Here is a 26,694-nt window from a genome sequence, read left to right as displayed (position 1 = left end):
ACCTTATTTACCAACGGCTACATCACGCAAAAACACTACTGAGTGGTGATGTTCACTTCGTTGGCGGCTTTAGTTATTTATTTATTTATTTATTATACACTCAAGGTACAGTTGTACATTGCAGAGGGGAGGGGCAAGGTAAATACAGAGGCAAATCACACTGTAGTTGATTATAGAAAAAATCACAAGTACAAAAAGTTTTCGTTTTCTTCGAAAGCAAAAACTTTCGAAGAAAACATCAAAGCTAAATGCGTGGAAGCCAATAATTAATAAAAAGAACAAGAAAGAACAAGGAAGGAAGAGAAAAACAAAAAGGAGCAAAAAAGATTTGTCCCAGAAGTGTTAGATAATCACATGATACAATACGTGGGAAAAAACATGGCAGAACATCGCAAAACATACTATACAATATAATAAGAATGGTAAATAGAAACTTTGAAAGCGTAGCAAAAATACATGGCGTAACAAAAGAAAAGTCACAGGCCTGCGCGGCACATGCAGCACAATCACAGCGTAAGCTGATGGAGCGGCTCAAGAATAACTCCAATTTCGGCATCATGCAAACCAGCGTCTTCGCGACAGTCTCTTCGCCTCTTTTTGACGAGAACAATCTGAACATTCCGCCCGGCGTCAACGGCGAGCTGCGGCTTGTATTGCTCTCTGCACAGTCTTATGCTGAGCCCGATGATGCCTGGTTGGAGCCGCGCACGTAGCTCTACGATTCGCTTCTTCAGCAGCGGTTCGTACCTTGCGAGAAGACGCCATAGCGTGTACCGAAGAGGTATCCAGAATAGGTGGCGCACATCTCACATCGGAGTTGCGCGCCTCGTCTCAATCGCATCTCATCGTTTGCGCCTGCGCACACTGCGTTTGCAGGTGCCTTACCTAGATGGCGCCACCATACTGGTGGAGGCTCGGGTTGGGTGCGCCTGTGCGCGTGCCTGGGGAGTATTTATAGCGCCCTTTTCTGGGGCCCGATAGCAAGTGCCTGCGTGGCTCCGTCGTAGAGTATCTGGCTCCCACGCAGCGGGCGCGGGTTCGATTCCGGCGGGGACCGGGTACTTTTTTCGCATTTCCAGCGATAGTGGTTACAGTCGTCGGACGCCGTCGGCGGCAGACACAATCGCGAAGCGAAACGGCTATTGGAATGAGCCCATAACAGCTTACGCTGTAAAAGAAAGGAAACGAATCGTAACATATAAAAACACAAGACATTTGTTAAAAACAGTGCATAAAGAGCAGTTATTACGCAAAAGAAGCAATCGCAACATTAATTTATAAAATGAGACTTTGAAGTGCGGTTTTAAAATTATTGGTGTCAATCATGCTTGTAAGTGATGCGGGTAAGTTAAACCAATCTTTGCTCGTTTGGGGAAGAAAAGAATATGAAAAGCGAACGGTGTTGCAGCGCGGAATGTTTACCTTTTGGCGGTGGTCAATGCGAGAAGAAATGTATGGTGGCGATTGAACAAAGATTGAGCAGAGAAAGATAACCCTTCCGCCTCTGGGCAAACGCAAAACGTTCGTACGGGGAAGCTGCGCACATTCAGCGTCTGTTCCGTGAAACCAAAAGTGCTGCGAAACATTCTGCCAGAGTGACACATGTGCGGAACGTCGGCCGCTGTAACTTTCCCTTCATTGCCGCAGAGCGCAGCGCGCAGGATCTGGTGTGTTTCCTCACCCTGACTGCTTTGATGCATCGCACTCGAGATGGCGCCACGTGTTTTACAACACATCGTATTGAAGAAGTTAAGGCTACAGTACTGATGTGTGAAGCCGAATGCTTAGTGTTTATGTGCAAGTCTGTTTCGTATGGCTCCCTAGCGAGTCCCAATGGCGTAAGTGATGTATGCACAGACCGAGACACCCATTGAGGAAAATGTTTTGTTTTGCATTATACCGGAGCCTTCCACTACAGCGTGCTTCATAACCAGAGCTGGTTTTGGCACGTAAAACCCCAGAAAGACGAAAGAAGATGTATTATACTCCCACAACGCGTGAGACCTGCATTATTTTATTTTTCAGAACCATGCGGGAAGCTCAAGTGGGACGGGAACTGGGTGTCATTTATGGACACCATGCTCCAGATGAGCATCCTTTCCAGCTCAAAGCGAGTCTTCAAGCTGCCTGCGAAGATCCAGTCCTGCCGCATTGATCCTAATATCCACGCGGCTGCCATTGAGGAAGCTCAAGATGGCGGTGAGTATTCATATGTGCAATTGTATTCTTTAAAATGTTATGTGCCACTGCTAGTACACTCTGAGCAAGAAAAGAATTCTAACATCATGGAAGGGTACGAATGTATGACTAACATGACTCATAGGTCGTGACAATAATAACATCACAAGCTCGTCGGTTACGTCACCATTAACGATAATGAAATCACGTGTGGCGCATACCTCCATTGGATATGCACGTATGAACCAGGGACAACAAAGAAAGAAAGAGAGTAAGAGAGGAAGAGAGAAAGAAAGAAATCACGTGCGAGGCAAACCTGCATTGGGCATGTGGTTATGAGCCGCCGAGAGCAGGAGCGGGATAGATCTCGTCGCCGTCTCGCCAACGTCTCGGCAGAAGCTCAGGCCCGCTAAGAGGAGCGCAAGCCGCTATGTCGTGTCGATCCTGCGGCTCGTGCGGCCGAGCTAGAAAAAGACGTAACCAATAATTGAGAAAGTCTTTAACGAACCATCGGGCTTAACCCAGCGATATACACCGGGGCCGCACATTCCAGCTTCTCTGATTTACATCTGTACGGGGTGCATGGGCGGTGTAATTTTATTTATTTATGTACTTATTTATTTATCTGTATTGTCACGTCGTAGTGACGCTGAAGAAAACAGCCGTAAAGCTGTGTATGACGAAACTGATTCTTTATTGAGCGAACCTGTGCCCACAAAAGCTAGCTACGCTCGAAGCACAACGATAGCGGCCGACACAGTCGGCGATCGTCGGAAATCTGATCAGCGGCGTAACGCGTCGGCTTTTATACATTAGTCATCGAAGGTTCCAGATTATTCCCTGGTGCCTGCGTGTCTTCCAGAAAGCTCTAGACAATTCGCGTCGCTCATACAGATTATATGAGCGTCGGTGACAAGAGACAACGGATAGAAGCACCAATAACGTTCGAGAAACTTCCGATACATACAGGCGCGTTCTTTGCCTAGCAATAACGTTTAACATGTGTTAGCTGGTGAAAAGCGGTCACCGGTGAAAAATAAACATGTATACGTGTCAATACCCTCCCCTAAAGAAACCATCGTCCCGATGCTACAAACACGAAAGAGAAACAAAAACCACGTGTAGAAAAAAAAGCAATAACAAAGCAACAAAGCATCTAAGTTCGTCAGCGGACGTAGAAAGGCTGAAGACGCACCACGTGGATGACTTCAGGTCGTTCTCGGCGCCGCTATGATTGCGAAATGCCGTCTCGCACGACCTCGTAGTCCAGTGCGCCAATACGTCGGATCATCTTATATGGTCTAAAATGAAGCAATCCTATGGCGGCCTGCAAATAGAAGAAGTTGAAAGAGGACAAGGGGGCTGGGTATGGGCGGAGTCGGCTTTATACGATCCATGATGTGGGTAAGCTTCTTCGTTCAGCCAGACAAAGACAGCCTCGTCTTCACGAAGTACGCGCTCCCTGGAGACCCGCCAGTCGATCTTCCCGTCGACGTGACGACAGGTGAGCTCGTATCTGTCGTTCTGCAGAAGGCATCTATGTCCCTGGACGAACTCTTAGAAAAAGGGTCCGTGAAGATAAATCTTCAAGTCTCCCTTTTCAACCGCCTTGTGCTATCGCAAGTAGCGAAGCGAGCCGCATCGGAGGCAACTTACCACTCAGATCTATCCGTTGTGCTTCAGGCGATTCAGCTTCAAGAAAAGCAAGTCTCCCAGCAAAATGAAATGATTCAGACTCATGTCACGGCTCTCAGTCTCAAGGAATGCGTTCCTACAGAGGTTGTGCAACCTGAACCGTTCGATGGTTTGTTGGGAAATCCAGAAGATTGGATTGCATTCTTTGAATACGCCTGTCAACAAAACGGCTAGGACACAGATGAAAGAAGAGTGAAGCATATGCTCCCTTTTCTAAATGGCATAGCAAGAAAATGGTACGAGCTGCGTATCACAGGAGATCATTGTGCTGCATGGAGCACATGGAAGGAGAGCTTCACCTCGTCATTTCGTGGCAGCCTGCTTGAGCGATGGCATCAAGTGATATTTTATCGTTACAGTTCTGGAGCAGTGCTTGAGTATTTCTTCGAAAAACGTCGACTACTTCAAATTGCAGAGCCGGAATTTCCACTGAAGTGTGCTATAATGCTGATAATACATGGACTACCTCGGGAATTGCAACAACTTCAAGCTACAGCACCAAAAACAATGGAGACTTTGCTGGAGTCACCTCAAGAGATCACCTGCCGTTGGACGGACAGGACGACAAAGCCGCATCGGGAAGTTCAAGGGGCAGAAGCATCGAGGAACAGAGTTTCCTGAACACTTACCAAAGCCTTTGCAACAGGGAAAACACCAAACGTCGTTGCATACCGCAGAAAAAGAATCATTGCCCAAGGAACGCATTTTGCCCAGCCAGAAAAGAAACTAATAACTCAGGGTTATCAGTCTGACCCTATTACAATAAACGAGACTGTTTGTTTGATTTCTACGAGTCTGTTACACGTCGAACTTGAGGTCAATGGACAACGTATACGATCACTTATAGACAGCGGAGCTTCTGTGTCCATTCTTAAGAAAAGCAACGCTAACCCACAAGAGGTGTTCCGAGGATGGTCGGTTCTTGTGCGTGGGTATGATGGAAGCAAGAGAGAGTATTGTGAGTGGGCACGCCTGAAATTAAAGTACCAATCTTAAGAGGCAGATGATGTCGCATTAGTTTTAGATTCTGTGGAGTACGACTTCCTCCTACCTCGTCCGGACATGAAGTTGTTGAGACTAAATATTTATTGTGACGATACGGTATCCGTTGATCAAGAGGCTGACGAAACAGAGTCTGGACAAAAAGAAGACCGCCTACGGATGCTGAAGAAAGACATTGTAATACCTCAACTCTACCCCGAACTGGTCTGCTTGGGAGGATATCCATCGGCGACAACCAAGTTCGAAGTTCCATTTCACCTGTCCGATAAAACAGTTGTAAGAAAAAAACCATACAACTTGACGATAGAAAAGAAGGCGTGGCTAAAAGAAGAACTTCAAAAGATGTTAGATGCCAATGTAATTCGCCCATCGGTGTCTTCCTTTGCTCCAAAAGAAGACGGCAGTTGGCGGCTATGTACAGATTACAGAGCCGTAAATAACCAAACCCTGTTGATTCCTTTGCCAATGCCGAGGATAGACGACATCACCGATGAAACCGGAGGCTGTACCTGCTTTTCTCGCATAGACCTGTGTAAGGGCTTCTGGCAGGTGCCACTACAAGAAGACACCAAGCCGTACACCGCTTTTACAACTTCATTTGGCCTATACGAATACAATCGCCTTCCTTTTAGATGGAAAAACTCACCTAGTGGGTTTCAAAAGATGATGAACACAGTTTTGAATCCCTATGTTGGACTCTTCTGCAATGTTTACGTAGACGACATTATCATATACTCTAAAAGTGAAACGTTGCATGAAGAACACCTGGCTCATATTCTGGCAGCGTTATCTGATGCTAAGCTAAAAGTTAATTTCTAGAAAAGAGAATTCTTCGAAACTGAGGTGACATTTCTTGGTAGAGTTTTGGACGGAACAACGAAGAAATCGAAGGAAGAATCGGTAGCTCGCATCGAAAAACTAGCAAAGCCGTACTATGTGCACTCACTTCTTGTGTTTCTAGGCTTGGCAGGCCATTTCAGAGCGTTCTTTCAAGAATATGCTCTGAAACGTCGCTGCCTGACAAGATTGATGCAGAAGGATGTCCCCTTTTATTCGACTGAAGAATGTGATGACGCTTACCGAGAACTGGTCCAAATCATTTCTTCTGATCCTATCTTGTGCTTACCAGACTTTGCTCTGGCCTTCGAATCGAACACCGATGCATCGCACTATGGAACGGGAGCAGTCTTATATCAGAGAGACTCATCACGACAACCAAACCAACAGCTCCGTGTAGTTGGATACTACAGCTACACATTGAACAATACTGAGTTGAACAATACCACAACAGAAAAAGAACTCTCGCCGTTTTAAAAGCCGTCCGCTACTTCCGTTCATATTTGGAAGGCGCAAAGTTCAAGCTATATACAGATCACGAAGCACTAACGTACATATCGAAGATGGCCAAACTGAAAGGAAAGATAGCCCGTTGGGTGGGTGAACTTCAGCAGTTTGATTTTGAAGTAGCTCATCGCCCGGGAGCTTCTATGAAGGATGCAGATGCAATGTCGCGATTAGCCATTATGCTTCCCGACAGTCATGAAGAGGCAAATGTTGCAAAGATATGAGAAGGGATTGAGGTGTCGCAACACACTAAAAATGGACGAGTTGAAGTTGCTACTTCATTGGTTCCAAAAATATTGGAACTCTATCATGATAGCCCCGAATCAGGAGGCCATGATGGCTTTTGGAGAACCTACATGAAATTGACAAAAAGGTTCTCATAGCCCTGTATGAAGCAAGAAACAAAAGAATATGTACTATCATGTCATAAATGCCAGATAAACAAAGTACAATTTAGGTAACCATCGCAAAAATAGTTATACCACAATATTCTACCACACCATTTGAGGTTATTCATCTAGATTTCACAGAACTATGAAAAAAGTCTGAAGGAGTTAAGAAGACACAAGCCTTCCTATTGTGTATCGATTATTGCACCAGGATGATTGCCGCAAGACCTGGTAAAGAAGATGCCAACAGCGTACTTTCTTTTTTGAACCATAAAATGTTTGACAACACAAAAGTAATTGTCTCCGACAATGGACCTGCCTTCCGAAGCCGTCGGCTACAGGAATGGGCTGAAAAACGTAACATTAAGTTACAGTTCACTGCACCCTATCATCCCGCAGCAAATGTGCTTGCTGAAAGGGCTATCAGAGCCATTAAACAATACATTAGCATGTATCCTTCTTTCCCTGGTGGTTGGAAATGCTCTCTGGAAGCGACAGTAGCTCACCACAACCGCTCGTATACAACTGGCCTAGGGTGCACTCCTCTATTAGCTGCAACTGGGAAACCACTTTATCTGCCTGCGGATTTCAGCCTTGGCGTTGACAAGAACATAAAGCTGACAGAAGCAGCCACAACGGAAGATAGTACATCAAGGTATCGTGAAAAAATAAAGAGAAACTTCGACAAGAAGCAAAATACAACGTTGCTAGCGCTCGACGTCGGTGACTTCGTGCTGTTAAAAAGAGGGCCAAGCCTGAACGCGGTCCTATAACGGGCCATTTCGTGTGATGAAGACGGCAAGTGAACAAGGACACCTAAAGACGATATGGTACATTGGCCCCAATGACACCATGGAATCCGCTGCTATTGGAAATATATTCAAGTATCATCCCAGAAGAGATGCAAACAATGCTGGGGGGAACGAAGCAATCCTATGGCGGCCTGCAAATAGAAGTTGAAACAAGACAAGGGGCAGGGGATTGCAAGAGAATAAAGAAGAAGTGTGATATAGAACAAAATGGAGTCTGTGTTGCGCAACTACTAAGTGCAGTTTTATTACACAAAATAGCGACGTAACAGTCTCTCGCTATGTCCTCGTCGGCGTATCGGACTCCAGATCCAAATACGGTCGCTGGGCTGGTACTCGACGTAACGTCGTCGAAGATTGTAGGTTGTCAGTCCTCTGCTGGTTCTTGATGCGCAGGCCGGCGAGCTGTCGACCTTCTTCGGCACTCTGCAAACAGGTGGAAGCGTAGAGATTTTTTTCGTCGGTGACGTCCAGTAGCATGGCGTCAAGCGTCGTTGCTGGGTTCCTTCCGTAGGCCAGGTTGAACGGCGCCATGTGCGTCGTCTCTTGCACGGCCGTGTTGTATGCGAAGGTCACGTACGGAAGGATGGTATCCCACGTCTTGTGTTCGACGTCAACGTACATTGCCAGCATGTCGGCGATGGTGTTATTTAGGCGCTCAGTGAGGCCATTCGTCTGCGGGTGGTAGGCGGTGGTCCGGCGACGGCTTGTCTGGCTCTATGGCAGGATCGCTTGAGTTAGATCTGCCGTAAAGGCCGTACCTCTATCGGTGATAAGGACTTCTGGGGCACCGTGACGCAGGAGGATGTTCTCAACGAAGAATCGGGCTACCTCGGCGGCACTGCCTTTGGGCAAGGCTTTTGTTTCGGCGTAGCGGGTGAGGTAGTGCGTAGCGACGACGATCCATTTATTCCGGGACGTCGACGTCGGAAAAGGCCCCAGTAAGTCCATCCCGATCTGCTGGAACGGTCGGCGAGGTGGCTCGATCGGCTGTAGAAGTCCGGCTGGCCTTGTCGGTGGTGTTTTGAGTCGCTGACAGTGTCTGCATGTGTTTACGTAATAGGCGACGTCGGCAGTGAGGCGAGGCCAGTAGTGTTTTTCTTGTATCCTCGCGAGCGTGCGGGAAAAACCGAGGTGTCCGGCCGTTGAGTCGTCGTGGAGAGCTTGCAGGACCTGTGGGCGCAATGCTGAGGGTACCACGAGGATGTAGTTGGCTCGGAGTGGCGTGAATTTTTTCTTTGGGAGAATCTCGTTTTGCAAGAAAAAAGACGCCAATCCTCGCCTGAACACCTTCGGCACAACGATAGTCTTGCCTTCCAGGTAGTCTACAAGGCTCCTTAGTTCCGCGTCGGCTCATTGTTGTTCGGCGAATTCGTCGGCACTGATGGGTCCCAAGAAAGTGTCATCATCCTGGTCGTCCTGTGGCGGGGGTTCGACGGGGGCGCGAGACAAGCAGTCAGCGTCAGAGTGCTTTCGCCCGGACTTGTAAACGACGGTGATGTCCAATGCCTGAGGTCTCAGACTCCATCGTGCGAGGCGACCTGAAGTATCCTTCAAGTTATCTAGCCAACACAAGGCATGGTGGTCGCTCACAACGTTGAAGGGCCTGCCATAGAGGTAGGGGCAAAACTTTGATGTAGCCCAGATGATGGCGAGGCACTCCTTTTGTGTCCTGGAAGAATTTGCTTCCGCCTTCGACAGCGACCGGCTAGCGTAACTTACAACCGGTTCTAGTCCGTCAGTCCTCTGCACAAGCAAAGCGCCGATTCCTACGCTGCTTGCGTCGATGTGGATATCGGTATCGGCGTTTTCGTCGAAATGCGAAAGTATTGGCGGCAACTGCAGGCGTCCCTTCAGTTCTTGAAATGCTTCCACTTGCGGCGTCTCCCACTTGAACTCAACCTCGGCCTTCGTGAGGTACGTCAATGGCTCGGCGATCCGTGAAAATCCTTGACGAAGCGCCTGTAATAGGCGCACAGTCCAAGAAATCTACGCACTGATTTCTTGTCGGTGGGCGGAGGAAATCAGTGATGGCCCCAGTTTTCTGTGGGTCACGGCGCACTGCAGACTTGTTGATTACGTGGCCCAAAAACAGAAGCTGCTCATATGTGAAGCGGAACTTTTCTGGCATCAACGTGAGTCCGAAGGTCTTGATTGCTTGAAGATCTGTTTCAAGGCACCAGAGATGTTCTTCGAAGCTTGAGGCAAACACGACGACGTCAACCAATTAGACGAGGCAAGTCTGCCACTTGAAGCCTGCCAGTACTGTATCCATGACGCGTTGGAAAGTAGCAGGTGCCGATCAAAGGCCAAACTGCATTACCTTCAACTGGAACAGTCCGGTGCTAAAAAGGCACTCTTCTCCCGGTCCCTGCCATCGACTTCAATTTGCGAGTAGCCGGTTTTTAGGTCCATCGATGAAAAATAGTTTGCGTTGTAGAGTCTATTCAAGGTGTCGTCTATTCGTGGGAGAGGGTATACGCCCTTCGTGATTTTGTGGAGGCGACGATAATCGACCGAGAAACGTAGCGTTACGCCGGTAACGTTGATGGCGACGATTTACGACGACCACCCCCGCCACTACAACGAAATGTGCGAGACCAACCGGGGATGCCAACACCACCATCACTACTACTAATACGACAAAAACGGCAGCGGCAACATCAACGACGCGGCCGGCCGATGGCGGCGGAGCCCGTCTTCTCCATGGCGGTCGTAGATACGAAGGAAAGGATCCGAGTCACGGCATCAGCGAGGCTGTCGTCGGCCGAAGCAGTGGAGGAGATGGCCATAGCCCTCGCGGTACTTCACGGAGGTACGGAGGATAGCCTGATCATAAGCGACTCCGAATCAGCGATCCGGAACTACACCAAAGGTTGGGTGTCCGCGGATGTGGCGCACATGCTCAACGCCAGAGCCGGGGAATTCGTGTCCAGCACGATTACAAACAAGTCCCTCAAACGGTTCCCCGCGCACGTCGGGGAGCTTGGCACTAAAAAAGGCAACAGCCGCGACAACAACAACAATACTAACGGCCGAAAACGCACCAGAATCCCGCCCAACCACAACGAGCATGTCCATCTCGTCGCGAGGCAGCTTACCCGCCGCGACGCGATCACCCAGAGGGCAGCCGCCGTTGTTGTGCGGGACCCAAGCGGAGGAGTTACTAACACAACCCAAATTGCGGCGGACGGAGCTGGGGGCCACGGGGACGCCGACCACGATATCGAGGAATTTCCGGCCTCGTACCGAGAGGCTCTCGAACACTACAGGAAAGAACGTATGAAAATCCACAACCCCACGGGCGGCTGGACAGGTCCCAGGCAGTCGACCTGAGACGGTTGCAGACGGGCACTTTCACCAACCCCTACCACCTTCACCGCCTGTGGCCCGCACTGCACCCGTCGCCCGGCTGCCCGTGGTGCGAACACGAACGGGCTGATATGGCCCATATACTTTGGGAATGCCAACGTCATGAGGAAGAAGGACCAAGAGGAAGGGGGAGGACAACAGCAGGACCCTCTGAAGCGGGGCGCCTCGTTGAGAGATGGCAAGCCGTCCTCCTCAGCGAGGCACTCGAGTACCAGGCACTCGAGAATACCGACAATGGCTCTGGCCGTCCAGCGGGCCAGCGCCATTGCCGAGGATCTCGAAAGATTTTTCTCCGGCGACGGACCCCTAGCAGCCTACTAGCCCGGGGCACCAACAGCCATAACCTTTGGGCAAATAAAGTTTATTCTTATCCTATCATATCCATACTTCTTCACTAACACCACGGGGGACGCCCACGGACTCTTGGACGGCTGGATGATGTCGTCGCGTAGCATTTCGTCGACTTGTTGCCTTATGGCCTCACGTTCGCGTGCCGAAACTCGGTACGGGCTCTGACGGAGTGGGCGGACATATTCGTCAGTTATGATGTGGTGCTTAGCGACAGGGGTTTGTCAAATTCTTGACGACGACGAGAAGCACTCCTTGTATTGCAGGAGCAGTGCTTTTAGCTGTTCTTTCTTATACCTGGGAAGGTTCTGATTGACGTCGAAAGCTGGCTGAGGTACTACAGTCGTTGCAGCTGCGCTAGAATCCGTGAAGGCGAAAGTACTGCTGGCTTGTACTATTTCGTAGATGTAGGCGACCGTGGTGCCTTTGTTGATGTGCTTGTATTCGTGGCTGAAGTTCGTGAGCATCACTCTTACTTTCCCTTGACGTTGCTAAGCTATGCCCCTAGCGACGCAAATTTCCTGGTCGAGCAGCCCTCGACGACACCCTCCGTGTGTGCAGGCACTTCAGTACCGACGGAAATCATTACGCTGGAGCGAGGCGGAACCGTGACTTGTTCTTCTAGCACATTCAAGGCATGGTAACTGATGTTTGTATCCGGTTGTATCGCGTTGTGCGTTGAAAGCGTTATCGACTTGGACCTTAAGTCGATGACTGCACCGTGTTGCTTTAGAAAGTCGATGCCTAGGATGACTTCCCTGGAGCAGAACTGCAGGATTACGAAGCTCGCCGGGTAAGTGCGGTTGTTCACCGCGACTCGCGCTTTGCAGATTCCAGCTGGCGTTATTAGGTGGCCTCCCGCTGTCCGGATATCGGGTCCTTGCCAGGCTGTTTTCACCATCTTCAACTTGGCTGCGAGCGGGCCACTGAAGACGGAATAGTCGGCTCCAATGTCGACGACAGCGGTGACACTATGACCATCGATTAGTACGTGTAGGTTGGTACACCGTCGTTTGGCGTTGCGGTTAAGTCGTGGCGTCGGATCGCGGCTGCGTCGGCTTACTCGATCTGCTGCTGCTACGTCGCGTCGGAAAGTCGTCTTTCGGCGGCGAAGTGTGTTCAAAGCTGTTGCTAGGCGGCGTGCTGATATGTCGTCGTGATGATTCGCGAATCTTCTTCACGGGCGGCGGTGGATCTTCGGCATTGCGTCGTACAGCAACCGCACCTCCACTGGCTGCTGCATTTAGTTTCCCGGATAGGGATCACGGACCGGCCCCGGGCTTGGCCAGCGTATGCTCGGCACTGCGGCGACACGTAGCGTCCCGGCGATGGCGAACGCGAAGGACGTCGGGGTCTCCACTGCGTTCTGGCGATGTAGTCCGTGATAACACGTGGCCGCTCGCCAAGCTGTGGACGTGGCGCATTGACGGCGAACCTTCGCAGGCCCGTCTCGCGGTATGGGTAGACATGACCGGCATCCCCGCAATGATAGCAGAGTGGGTGGTGGACGGGGGCGCGCGAAATGTCCGTCTTCCTGTGCTAGCTGCGCTCGGTGACGGGCGGGCGTGCTGGCGGCGGCGGCGGTGGACGATGGAATTGCGGCGTTATGGGGCCCTGACGCGAGCTGCGGGGGTGAGGTCCTTGACGGCGGGCGATGGTGGCATAGGTCATCGCTTCCGGGTGTGGTTGAGGCGATGCCTGAACTTCTGGCACTTCCAGTGACCGCTGAACCTCTTCTTTACCTATGTCTGTGATCGAGGCCACCTGAGGCGGTAACCTTGGACATAACTTCAGCAACCCTTCCTGTACGACCGCTTTGATCGTTTCTCCCATGTCGTTGGCGCCTAGCGCTTGAGCTTCGGCATAGTTGGTCAGCGCACGGTGGTTGTATTTCCTGGCGCGCATTTCAAGCGTCTTCTCGATTATTGTGTCCTCCGAAACAAATTCTGCGACACTCTTGGGCGGGTTGCGTATCAATCTGGTGAATAGTTGCTCTGACACCGCGCATCAAGAACCGAACTTTCCTTTCTTCAGACATGTCGGGGTTGGCGTGGCGGAAGAGGCGAGTCATCTCCTCCGTGAAGATCGCGATGTTCTCGTTCGGCAATTGCACTCTGGTTTCTAAGAGAACTTCAGCCCTTTCCTTTCGTACGACACTCGTGAAGATCCTCACGAAATGGGTCCCAAGTCACCAGGGTGGTCTCTCTGTTCTCAAACCAGGTCCGAGCAGCGCCATCCAACGAAAAATAGACATGGCGCAGCTGGCCGGCGTCGCTTCATTTGTTACACGTCGCGGTCCTCTCGTATGTCTCTATCCAGGTTTCAGGGTCTTCAGCCGATGATCCACGGAAGCTTGTCGGTGGCTCCCGAGGTTGTTGCAGCAGGATGGGGAACGCTGGGGCTGCCATTGGGGTCGTTGACTTGACCTTGGTCGTTATGGTCTTCTACTCCGTAGTAGAAGTCCGTACTCCGGTAAAAGTCCTTGCTGCCTACGGCTAGCTCGCTGGTCCTCGGGGACGTTTGTGCTGTCCTCCAGTTTCGGGCTTGGATCGCGACTTCGCGGGGGCGTTCGATGCATGAACGCACTAGCACCTTCACCAGATGTCACGTAGTAGTGACCCTGATGGAAACAGTGTATGACGAAACTGATTCCTTATTGGGCGAACCTGTGACCACAAAAGCAAGCTACACTCGAAGCACAACGATAGCGGCGAACACAGTAGGCGATCGTCGAAAATCTGATCAGCGGCGAAACGCGTCGGCTTTTATACATTAGTCATCGAAGGTTCGAGGTTAATCCCTGGTAACCACGTGTCTTCCAGAAAGTTCTAGACAATTTGCGGCGCTCATACAATCAGATTACATGAGCGTCGGTGACAAGAGACAACGGATAGGAGCATCAATAACGTTCGAGAAACTTCCGGTACATGCAGGCGCGTCCTGTGCCTAGCGATAACGTCTAACATTTGTTAGCCGGGGAAAAGCGGTCACCGGTGAAAGATAAACATGTATACTTGTCAATATTATACATGATGCGGACACGAGGTCCTCGCAGGGATGGCAACAATGAACGAAAATACAATGAACAATACATATTTCTGCGTGGCGTGCTTATTCATCCCTTTCCACGCAGTGTTATTTATCACTGTGTTTACCTCAATAGTAAGATCAAATGTACAGTCGAGTGCAAAATTTTAGAGACCATGGGAACGGCAACTAAATTTCGTCGCTGCGCCTTCTAACGGCTGCGCGCCTAAGTTCGAGAGCGCGTACTGCGCACACGCGTCCTGCTCGTTCGGTCGCTTCTACCGCGCGCGCACTGGAACGCGGGAGAGAGCGCAAGGTGCCACTTCAGCAATCTCCGTGGAATCGTTGAGCGCAAAAGACATCGCTGCTTCCTGACCTTATCATATAATTCAATTTCAGAAAAAGTGACGCAAAGCATGTGTTCCGCGCTGGGGGACCTCTAGAAGCAAGGCGCAGAGGGTGGTGCGCTCCCAGCGCACCACCCTCTGCGCCTTGCTTCTAGACGTCCCCCAGCGCGTAACACATGCTTTGCGTCACTTTGATTGCGTTATTTCGTCACGATATGACAATATCATCACTTGGGAGATTCCACGACGACTGCAGAAGTGGCACCTTGCGCTTTCGCCCGCATTTCGGTGCGTGCTCGGTTGAAGCCACCGAACGAACAGGCTGGCAGCTAAAAAAGGACGCGCGTGTGCAGTACGCGCTCTTGAAGTTAAGCGCGCAGCCGTCAGAAGGCACAGCGATGCAGTTGAGTATAAAGTCCCTATATAGTAAAAGTACCGCCATCTACTCTTTTATTCGCCATCTTCTCTCCCAAAGCGCTTGCTTTTTTCTTTATTTTTTGCTTGCGAAAGCAAGTCGACGGTGGCGGGGCCCCTAGAAAGTCCCCGTTGAAACTTTCAGGCCGGGCGCGCGCAACCGCCGCCGCCGGAGACTGCGGCTTCGCAGGGTGACTTTCAACATTATTCTGAGGCGGAAAAAAACAAAGTATAAAGAAGTTGAAGCGCACGCTATCATTGTCCAATCGAAGATACAGGAGAGAGCGAAGCGGCGTTGATCAAATGATGGCGGTACTTTTCTTATATAGGGACCTAGTTAAGTCGATGCTCCCGTGGTCTCTAAAATTTTGCACTCGACTGTACACGCATGTAGACAGCAGGTATAACGGCCCGCAGTCATGAACTAAAGGAAAAGCCAGAGTCATGGTAAAGACAGCTGTGTTTGCTTGACTTAGAGGCTCTTGTACGGTTACTACAAACACTGCGCAAGCACAAGGTATCTTTCTGTCAGTTCAAAGAGCCATTTTATATCATGACGACGAATACACTGTTAGCTAAGCAAACATAATTCTTAGGGAAAAATTACCCAACAACTTTAGAAGCACCACGAAGCACTGATAATAAAAAAAAACTTTCAGAAAGGGTAGTTAGCCTAATCTTTGCCAGATTTTCTCGAATGGGGCATGCGAAAGACAAGGAAGAGGCACTGGGTTGAGTATAATTTCATTGCACCTTTCTATTGCCCCCGGAGGAACAGTGCAGCGCAAACGAAACAGACAAGAAAACACAGACAGGCACGCGCGGTACAATAAACTAAAGGTTTATTGCTTTCGACTCAATAATATATCACCGCACAACATCAAAGGAAAAAAATACATCTGTGCATTCTATCCTTTCAATTCGCTATTGAGCACCATGAGAGAGGGTTCACTTACGCATGTATCAAATTTATTCTAGGTAAAATAGGCCCCGCCAACTCACGTGAACGTGAGTTGGCGTGGCCTATTTTAACAAAAAGAAACGATGCATGAGTAACTGAACACTCTCTCGTGCTCCTCAACAGCGAATTGAGCTTCCTGGGAGAAAGCTCTTCATTTTGCCTTGGTGGACGCTCATTTTACTTGTCTCTATGTGTATGCGCTGTACACGCATACAGTGAGTGTATGCCGAATGGCATTCCAAATTTAAAAAAAATGGAAAAGATGAGATAAATAAATGATTTTCGCTGCATTGTTTTTATGAAACAGTCGTGCCATTAAATATATTTTGATGTACTAATTAGACAAGTAGTTATGCAAATTAGACTCATTAACTTTCTAACCAAAAGGCCCATGCAATTTGCAGGAATGAAGTACTTGAGCGCCAACCGTGGAGCTTGTAGGCTTTTACAGAATCACGCTAAGTTGACACTCTTAATTTTTAGTGTGAGAAATGTCGGCCGATTTCACGCAGAAGTGCGAAACTGCACAGCCAAAGAGCGCAACATAGACGCCGAAAGTAAGCGCACAGGAGTGACATGACTTAGTATGCCTCACACGTGGGCGAGCATCAAGCGAGCGTCGTGTGAAGAGGCCTCCGATGGTGAGGTCGCCCGATTGTGACGTCGCCTGATGGTGAGGCGCAAGAAGTCATGTCACTCACAGGCGTTTACTATGGGCGTCATAGTTGAGCCCTTTCGCTATGTTGTTTCACTTTCCTGTGTGAAATTGGCAAGAGCTCATTACGCTATAAAAATTATGAGCAACAACTTTGTGCATTTAGGAAAACGATTATAAGCTGCTCAGATAGCATGCTTCAATTCTTCCATTGGGATCACTCGCATAGCTACTTGGGTAAAAAGTTACATAGTTTAACATACTGACTCGTTTATATATTACGTAGAGTCATTTCCAAATGTAGGAGTCTGATAAAATCATGCGTTTTTTAATAAAACTCGTCCTGACTTTAAGGAATTTGCAACACATTTCCTAAAACACTCTGTATATAGTATTTTTCTTTCTGGAAGTAAAAGAGTTGTATGTGTATGCTGTTATGTCAGTTATCTCGTCCTTCGTTTTCTGCGCTACATTTCTGGCACAAAACATTCACCAACCCAACAACAGCTTATGTATACATAGGAATAATGTGTACTTATTCATCAAGATGAACACAAAAAAGTGAGTTGCGTTGTCAATATGTAGCAATGAATCCCCCCCCCCCCTGCTGGGACAAAAGATACGACTAAACATTGTTGTAGGTGGTAATGCCAACATCGCCCTGTTACGCTTTTTCATGAATATTACTGCTGCTTTAAATATGTGCAAGATTGTGAAGCCTCAACTGCAATGAACGTAACACTGGCATACTTTATTGTGCAGGCATAGACGTTGTCTACGAGGAGTCTTTAAACATGTGCCAAGCTGGAGGTGTAGCTATGCAAGGATTTAATACAAGCATCCCGAAACAGCGCATTGTCAAGAATACACCCATTATAAATGAGTACACGTTTGTGCCCTACATAGACAATGAGTCGACCCAGCAGAAGAGACAAGCTTCCATTCAAGAATACATCGACATCTGCAATGGCGTGGCAGCACGTGTTCTCGAGGAGCTAGGCAGCAATGAGTTCAGTGCCTTTGAACTTAAGGAGCGTATTTTCCACGTTCCAGGAGAAAGTCTTCCAATGCTTGTAGATAATAATGCCGAGAACCGTGGCCTTCTGAGGGTCCTTGATACAGTAGAGGAAAGTAATAAGACCACAGCTTCGTCATTAGAAGATATCATTCAATCAGCAGTGGAAACCTACAAAAAGGACCTTGACTCGGACATTCTTACGACAGCACTCTTTGATGAGGATCCCCTTAGGCACTTCCTTGACGTCGTCGTGGAGAACACTAGCTTCAAGGGACTCCAGGTTCTTGAAGTAGCAGCCCCAGGAACTCGCTATGTATTGGCTCCCAGAGTGTCTTCATTGCTGTCCATGAGCCATCTGCTCCTCGAGATCGACTACACTCTTGCACACCATCCTATGGATAACATCACGCCAGAGAATGTCCCACAAGGCACCAAAATTGTAAAGTGGGATCCCATGTCAGATTCCCATGAACGACTTCACGATGCTAACCTGACTGCGACCTGTTTCAGCCCCTGGAGTTCATACAACGTCGATATCCTTGTTGACAAGCTCTCAAAGCTGTGCAAAACGCAAGGCTTCGCCCTTATCTTCCACCGTACTGATATGACACCAGCAGAAAGACTCATATCATCACTTGGAAAGTGTGATTTTACGGTGCACACCATCCAAAATATGGAATCACTGTTCCGGTCGTACGGGTTCCAGCTGGTGGGCCAAAAGTCGAACAACATTTCTGCACTACTTCTGTTCAGAAAAACGGGCGTGATTGCTGAAGCAGCTAAGCCACTAGTCCTCAGGGTTAGCAATACCAGTTATGAATGGGTCGAGGTACTTAAGATGCAGGCTCCAGAAGTGGAACAAAAGCCGCCAGGTCATAATCTCTGGCTCCTCGCTGAAGATTGTGGTATCAGTGGCGTGGTTGGCTTGACAAACTGCCTTCGCCTGGAGACTGGCGGAAGCCGCATTAGGTAGGTGCTATTAACAAATTGCTGCGTTCTTTGTGCTTATAATTTAACTATGGTGAGTCCAAGCTGACGACGCACGGCAATGTGTGCGAGGTGGTTTAACATTGTAGCCACAAACTGAAAAAAAGGACTCCAGTGCGTTCTTAGCTGCTGCATTGTCATTGCATATATACCAACATTTAGGAGAGTGCATCTTGAATGAAAGACATGAGAAGTACACAAACAACAGGAAAAAAGAAACTTTTTTTGTTCCTTCCCGTCACGTGCTCATAGTTCTTGTTTGCCAGAGATCAAATCAGCATTTCTTAGGCTCGCTGAGTAAGCATGTGGTTTTATTTCAGGAGCAGATGCAGACACTGAAAGAATCATCGCATTGTCGTAATAAAGTTTCTAAACATAGGTGTACTCTTGAGAACACAAATTTATGTTAGACAACCGACTCCAGCGATGGCTGACCATGCACAATAAATACAACATGGACACTTGGTCCGGGCTGTTTATAAAAACAGGTGTGGTTGTCAGGGAAATTTTTATCAAATCTTTGCACCAACGCTTATATATATATATATATATATATATATATATATATATATATCGCATTGCGTTATTTGTTAGATCAGTGAGCAGACGCGTCAATTGCAAAGTTCGCATTGAATTACAAAGTTCACTGTTCTCTTGCAGATGCTTGTTCAACGCTAGCTTGAATACGTCCAACGAAACTGACTTTAGCCCAAGGAACCCAGCCTACAATGACATACTGACGAAAGACCTTGTCATGAACATCTACCGTGACGGGCAGTGGGGATCCTTCAGACAGATGAGCCCACTGAAAAGTACGTAGCGCTATTTCTCGTTTTTCTCACCGTGGTGATGTCCTGAACGCTTATAAAACTTACAAGCGTGCCTAATTTTTTAGTGGCGGATGGTAACGTATCTACTATGTCTCTGAAAGACATGTAAACAGCAACTAAAGCTGTCCCTGGGTGTTGATCTGGTAAATTAGTCACCAATCAGCATGTTCTGTACATGCTGAGCATTCTCGCTCGACAAGGTATATATTTCAAGAAGATGCTGTGCAAGAGTGCAGTGCGATTGGACCCCTTGATCCCATTTCTGAGTGGATTTCGCATCTGCACGTTGCTCTTTGGCCGATTATGTAAACGTCTATTCGACTGCTCAGCATGTGTGCGTTTGCCTTTGCTGCGTGTTTATGAATGTAATGTGATTAGTTTTCGCATGGCAGTACTCACAATTCCAAGCAATAAAAAAATATGCAGTGTTGCCTACTGGCAACGTACTGGACTTGTGATCTCTATAGGTCACAGGATCAAATCCTCCTGATAGTAGGCTTTTCTTGCCTTTTTCTCTTTATTTATTGAATTAAAATGCTCTTTGTTGCTTTCTTTATTTAGAAAATGTATAGCATATCCAGGCAGCGCATTTTCCTCGCTCTAGACAGGTTTTCACACTAGTAGCCCGCGCCTTCCATGCCGTATGCGGAGCCACTCCAGCATTCAGTGCGCTGCACTGGGTACTCAGTTTCGCAATAGGGTAGAAACGTAGCAATTAGATATCGTTACGTAGTAGTGACGATGAAGCAAACAGTCGTAACTGTGAATGACGAAACTGACTCTTTATTGGGCGAACCTGTGCCCAAAAAAGCAAGTTACACTCGAAGCACAACGGTAGCGGCGAACATACCAGCCCTCGCTGCACCATGCAGAATGTGTGTTCCTGCGCACCAAATTTCAAAAGAATTGCTGTTGTCGCCCAGCTCTCATTAAAAAAAAAAGCATGAGCCATTCCACTCTGTGAAGGTGCATGACCAGCGAAACTGTTTTGCACACGACACAGAGGTGACACAGAATTTTGAACAAAGATAACACATTTGTTGTTCTCATCGGTGATCATCGTGACGATAGGTATGCACGCACATTCTGGTATCAGCTGTTATTAAATGTGTCCTTCACGAAAGACAATGAATGGATCATACCCCCGTGATCAGACAATGGCTCATACCCCCGTAAAAATATTGGCTGTGGCTTAACTCAGTTATGCCTGGGTGTAGGTAGCGAGAGGTACGGTTATGCCAAAGTCTTTCGCAAACGTCACATGCAAATCCAAACGGATTGTCTACAAAGTCCATTTGGAACATGCGCGTCGCACTTGAACTTTGAGTCAGCCGAATTACATGGTCTGTCACACGGCGAGCCTTCACGTCCTCCAACTGCGTTGTATCGGCGGCTAGCCGCGGCGCTCTCCCAGCTGCATCACTTTGCCGTCTCTGTTCGATACGCCGAGCACGGTCTTCTTCTGTACCGGCAGCTCGTTGCCTCCTCCTGGTTTCATTACATTGCGGTGCCGAACTAGACAAGAACTATCCTCAACCGAATGCACTCGCCTGGCAGCTTCGTACTTACGACGCTTCTCGAGGCGTGCGGCTCATTCTTTCTCCGTCTCATCGGCTCGCTGCCTCCTCTTCGATTCCTTCTGACGACGAGGCCTGGCTTCTTTTAGTCTCTCCTACTCACTTTCCATATCTGCCGACGAATCCCACCAAGTCGCCCCTTCTATATATGCGATGAAACGCTGGCTCCTCCGGTGATGCAACGCGCGCAACGCCTATGCACTGCCGGCACTTGCTAGGTAACGGCTGAGCTCGCGATTTCACCGGCTCCTACTCTGACGTCTGGCCAGATTGCGCGGCGAGCGGCGTTGGCAGCTGCGCCGGTTGCTAGGCAATGGCTCAGCTCGCGGTGCGTCCACCAGCCACAACGAAACGGCGAGAATACGGCCAATGTAGCTCTCGGCACAAAATTAACGCGGCCTCGCCATTACGACGACAGAGGAGAAGTGAAATTCTACGCTGGAATGACGAGCGGCAACGGAGCCATCGGTGGAAGGGCCGACGCTCGAGCCATTGCTGATCATGATAGTTTTTGTTGACAGACACGAAAAATGAACGGAACCCTGGCCATAAGTAGCTTCGCTGTCAAAATACTACTAAGGGAACTTTAGAGGATCTGAACACAGGGAAAGAGGCTGGCACATGCGTAAGCGTACCTTTTATATTGTTAACGGAACGCGTAAGAGAGCTGGCAAGAAATGTCGCCCTAAAACATTGAAACACCTAGCGATACGCAATTGATAGCGTTCGCTGTTTTTTCAACCTGCACTTGCACTTCCAAGCTATTCACTCTTGTTTGTTTTCTTGTCAGCCTTGGCATCCGCAAATGCTCAATTGGTTGCAGCCCATATAAAGTTTCATCGACGACAAAACAGTTGGTAGTTTGCGCTCTCTCGTCCAGTGAGGTGTGTTTTTGTGCGATTTAATGTGTTAAGCGTCACTCAGCGAATTAAGTATGAATGTATCACGCAGACTGTGACGACGATGGATTTACTACGGCGGCCAGACAACAGTGGGATGACGAAGTAAAGTTGACAATAGTCATTGACTATTGCATTACAACGAACGCACTTGTGACGACGGTGTAACGACGACACAATGACACCGGTATGAGGACAATGGGAAAAAGTCGAGTGCATGATGATGATGCGTGACGACGGCTTTGTCACATGGACAACTATGGCGTGAGGATGATCGGGCAACGAAGCAGGAGCGAGGACAATAAAACGACCACAACAGCGTCACGAAGACAGCATTACAAAGTCCGCATGACGATTTTATGACAACGATAGCGTTACGACGATGGCAAGATTAGAGCTGGATGACAAAAATTGGAATGACAGCGATGTAACGACAACGATGGCATTACATGACGAGCCCATACCTAGTGGCCCAAAATATTATTTATTTATTTGTTTATTTGTCAGATAGTGTCGGCTGCCTTTCAGAAGCCATGGCCGGAGTGGGGACATCGATTTCACAAAGAATAAATAGACATTACAATCATTCAAGTCGACAAAATTGATTGCAATAATAGTATTTCATAAACATACTGAGAAAGCAGCTATGGCTGAGAGATAGATAGATAGATAGTTTTGTCTTGCCCCCATCGGGCATCGCTAATGGTCGGGGCCCCTAGTGCAGGGCTCCGCTGGCTCTTGCCATCTTCTCTGCTCTCTGGATCAGCTTGAGCTGGTCGTCGAGGGCCGAGCTGGACAGCAGTGCCTCCCATTGCCCCTTCGTGGTGTTCGTGTCATGGTGTTCTATGTTGTGTAGCGTGCACTCCCACGTAATGTGGTATAGGGTTGGTGCGGCCCCACACACCGGGCATTCGTCCCTGTAGGCTGTGTGGTGCAGGCGATGTGATATGTGTAGGTTCGTGTAAGTGCCTGTTTGGAGCCTACGCCAGGCAGCGGCATCCTCCGTCTTTAGTATTCGATGGGGTGGGGGATATCGCAAGCGACTCCCTCTGTGGTAGTTCAGGATTGCTGAATACTCGGGGTCAACTGGGTCAGGGTCATCTGCAGTCGGCGTGATGAGTGCTCGGTTATGTGCAAATTCTCGAGCTGCTCTGTCGGCATACAGGTTACCCGTGATGGCAGCGTGACCCGGTATCGAAATGATGGTTATAATGGTGTTGTCGTCAGTGTCCTCCTTGGGTATTTGGGCTAGGACTTGTGCCGCAGGTCTTGCGATTCTTCCCTGTAGGAAGTTGCGGCAGGCCTGCTGGGAGTCCGTGAGGATCGTCAGTGGTTTGCTTGCGTGTTGGCCTTCGCGAATGGCTAACGCGATGGCCAGCTCTTCCGCTTCCGTGATCGTGCAGGGGCGGGTCGATGCACTGGAGGTGACGTGGCCTCGGCGGTCGCAGATCACTGCCACTGCGCCCTTTTTCTTCGTTCTGTACATAGCGGCGTCCGTAAAACGGGCCGTGGTATCGAACCTGAATGTTTTCTCTATGTATTGGACCCTCGCTTTCCTCCTTCCGGAGTGTAGTTTAGGGTCCATGTTGCGTGGTATTGGGGCAATGTGATACCTGTCCTGGACGTGACGAGGTATCGTGCAGGTTTCTTGGGTTCGTATTGTTGTGGCTTTGAAGCCCAAGGTTTGTAGGACCTGCCGGCCCGTGTGAGTCCGCGCAAGTCTCTGTTGTTGTGAGACGTGAAGGGCTTCTGTGAGTTCGCTGAGGGTATTGTGTAACCCCAGCGCCAATAATTTCTCAGTCGATGTACTCATCGGCAGGTGGAGAGCGGTCTTCAAAGCCATCCTCAAGAGCGTGTCGGCCTGTTTCATCTCGGATTGTGTGAGATGGTAGTAGGGCAGGCTGTATGTGTTTCTGCTCACCACCAGGTTTTTGACCAGTCGGAGTGTGTCCCCTTCCTTCATGCCTCTATTCTTCGATGTTACACGGGATATCATGCGTGATATCGCCTTGACACTGGTTTTGAGGAGCGTAAGGGTGTGTATAGCACGCTGGTTAGACTGCAGCCACATGCCCAGCACCCTGAGCAATGACGTTTCTGGTATGAGGCTCCCGTTGAGGTGTACCTCGATTTTTCGTGTTGGGTCTGTGGGGACTGTGTGGTTACCCCGGCCTCGCCAGACTCGTATGAGTTCAGATTTCTCGGGCGAGCATTGCAGTCCCCGTTGGCTGACGTATTCTTGGATGAGGTCAGCTGCAGTTTGCAGCCGTTCTTCTTTTTAAATAAGGGACCCTGTTGTGGTCCAGAGTGTTATGTCCTCTGCGTAGAAGGCGTGGCGGAGGCCTTCTACGTCCTGCAGTTTTTTTTGCGAGGCCAATCATGGCGACATTGAAGAGAGTGGGTGAGATGACTGCTCCTTGTGGTGTGCCCGTCTTGGGAGGGTGGTATACTGCAGTCTGGATCTCCCCAATCTTCAGCTCTGCCGTGGGGTGGCTTAGGAAGCTCTGAACGTACTTGTACGTTCGCTCACCGCAGTTGGTGTTGGCGAGCCCTTCTAGGATTCCTTGGTGGCTGACGTTGTCGAAAGCTCCTTTGATGTCGATTGCTAGCAGGGCATGTTCGCCGCTGCGGGGAACGTTGCTGAGGACTTCTTCCTTGATTGGGAGTAAAACGTCTTGTGTGGACAAGCCTGCGCGGAAACCAAACATGGTGTCTGGCAGGTGCTTGTTGTCTTCTAAGTGTCCCTGTAGTCTCTTGTGTATGATTTTCTCGTACACCTTGCCGAGGCAGGATGTGAGCGAGATTGGTCTCAGATCATGGCTGAGAGACAATTACAGGCGAGCACAAGGAAAAAAAGTACACAATCATTAGTACTGCACAAAACTCGTACTCTCACGAGTACGAGTTTTAAGAGCATTTGGACCACTTGGCTGACGTACGAGGCGAGCTGACAACGGCATGATGATAATGTCATGACGATGACTGTGTAACGACGATGGCGTGATCACAACGGTGTGACGCCAGTAGGATGACGACGTTAGAATATCGGTCATAGAACGACCGCGATGGAATTCCGACGACGGTATGACAACAAAAGCATGACGGCGACTGTGTGACGACGGCGCATTGACAACGATTGCATGACAACGGTATGAGGACAATAAAATTCAGACGAGTGCATGACGACAATTTTATCAAGAAGACTGTATGTCGGCAGCATGACGAGAGTCTGGTGACCAAACTTGAACAATTACGACGCAATGACCTCGACAGCATAACGCCGAAGAGCCCATGCTTATTGGTACCGGCTTATTCACACCGGCACTGGTCACAGATTATACTTTTACATCGTACTTAATACAAAAGCGAGCACAAAAGTAATCATAGACTGAACAACATAGGTCATATGTACAAGATACGTCATAAATATTGCAGAGAAAACATTAGTGCGTATTAGGATAACTTGTAAGGCAACTGCAATAAAAAGCAAACAGCGAGAGACATCGAAAACCCTGTACAATCCAAAAATAATAAGATTTGGTGGCAAGTCCAGAGAGAAACAGATCTTGAAACTTGGTTATGTCGGGTTTCGTGGCGATATCTGATGGTAAGGCGTTCCATTCAGCTATATTGTGCGGCAAGAACGAATATGCATGATGGGATGACAGGCATGCAGTTAATGCAATTCACTTTATATAGATGGTCACGACGTGAAAAGATAACTGGTGGGGACTGAAAGAAATAATCATAAAGTTAAGGATGGTGAAAAACCTTATGGAAAAGTGATAGGTGAGAAATCCTATGGAGAAGTGCTAAGTTGTCAAATTCAGCTTTATTCTTTAACGAGGTGGCGCTGCTTTAACGTGAATAATCTGAAAAAATAAATAAATCGCGCAGCACGGTTCTGCAAGGATTGGATGTAACTGATGATATAAGCTTGTTCGGTATCCCAAATGGCAGCCGCGTATTCTGGTTTCGGATGAATTAATGTGGTGTACGCTAGTTTTTTAACATGCATTGGGGCCTGGTTTCTGTTATGGTTAAGAAGTCCGAGAGTACGTTTATCAAAAGTGTAGGTCATTGGAATTCATGGCCTATATGTGAAAGACATCAGTTTTGGTTTTGGAAATATATAATAGCATTAACGAATTTGAACATCTTGCACTTATCGCTTCCAGGTCTGTTTGTAGTAAGTGGCTATCAATGTTACTTTGTTAGGCAGAACGTTTAAGCGATCGCCAACTGAGTTTATGTGAAGGCAAACATACGTACAATGTGGCGATCAATGAAAAGCGCGACACTTTGCGACGTCTCACGCAGCCAGATTATGGTTGCGGGACGTGTAACCTCTAAATAATTAATGCGATTAGCATTCTTTGTATTGCCACCTGTAGGTAGTGGGTCGAGGGCAAGAGTGGGTTGAGCCCAAGAGAAGAAAGAAGACCGCGCGCTCCTTCTCTGCTCGAGCCAGCCCCGACGGTCGCGTCTTCCAAGAGCCAGCTGCTTTACGTTTATTAAACCTTCAGGGCTACTTCTCGAGGCTCGTGACAAACTGGTGGAGGTGCTGGGTAAGCGTCTTCACGGATGTTGCAGACCCCTCCAAGGATCCGCGCTACGAATCCAGTGCCTGTCGACACTCCCGTGCATCGGGCCAGCCGCAGGATCAGGGGACTGTCTCCAGAAGTCGTCAACGCTACAGTTCCCACCACATCAACCGGTATGACCAGCGCTTCTCTTCAAACCGCCCCAACCGGTACGGGAAGCACGATGTCGAATCGTTACACACTTGAGAGCCCACGGATCCCGAAGACGTTTCATGGCACAGTGTTCGAAGACGTCGAA

The 26,694-nt window shown here is 48.8% G+C and overlaps 1 protein-coding gene across 1 annotated transcript in view; it reads left to right on the top strand.

Moving 5' to 3' along the window:
- The window catches only part of LOC119444325 (fatty acid synthase-like), a 223,276-nt gene that overhangs the window by 145,146 nt on the left and 51,436 nt on the right, over positions 1-26,694 (top strand). Inside the window, 3 exon segments of the mRNA XM_049664542.1 lie at positions 2,026-2,199; positions 17,304-18,528; positions 19,207-19,358. Coding sequence (XP_049520499.1) covers positions 2,026-2,199; positions 17,304-18,528; positions 19,207-19,358 — 1,551 coding nt within the window.

This window comes from Dermacentor silvarum, chromosome 3 (assembly GCF_013339745.2).
Source record: "Dermacentor silvarum isolate Dsil-2018 chromosome 3, BIME_Dsil_1.4, whole genome shotgun sequence".
Classification (NCBI taxonomy): domain Eukaryota; kingdom Metazoa; phylum Arthropoda; class Arachnida; order Ixodida; family Ixodidae; genus Dermacentor; species Dermacentor silvarum.
Note: the sequence above shows the minus strand (reverse complement) of the source record. Positions and strands in the feature narration are given on the sequence as shown.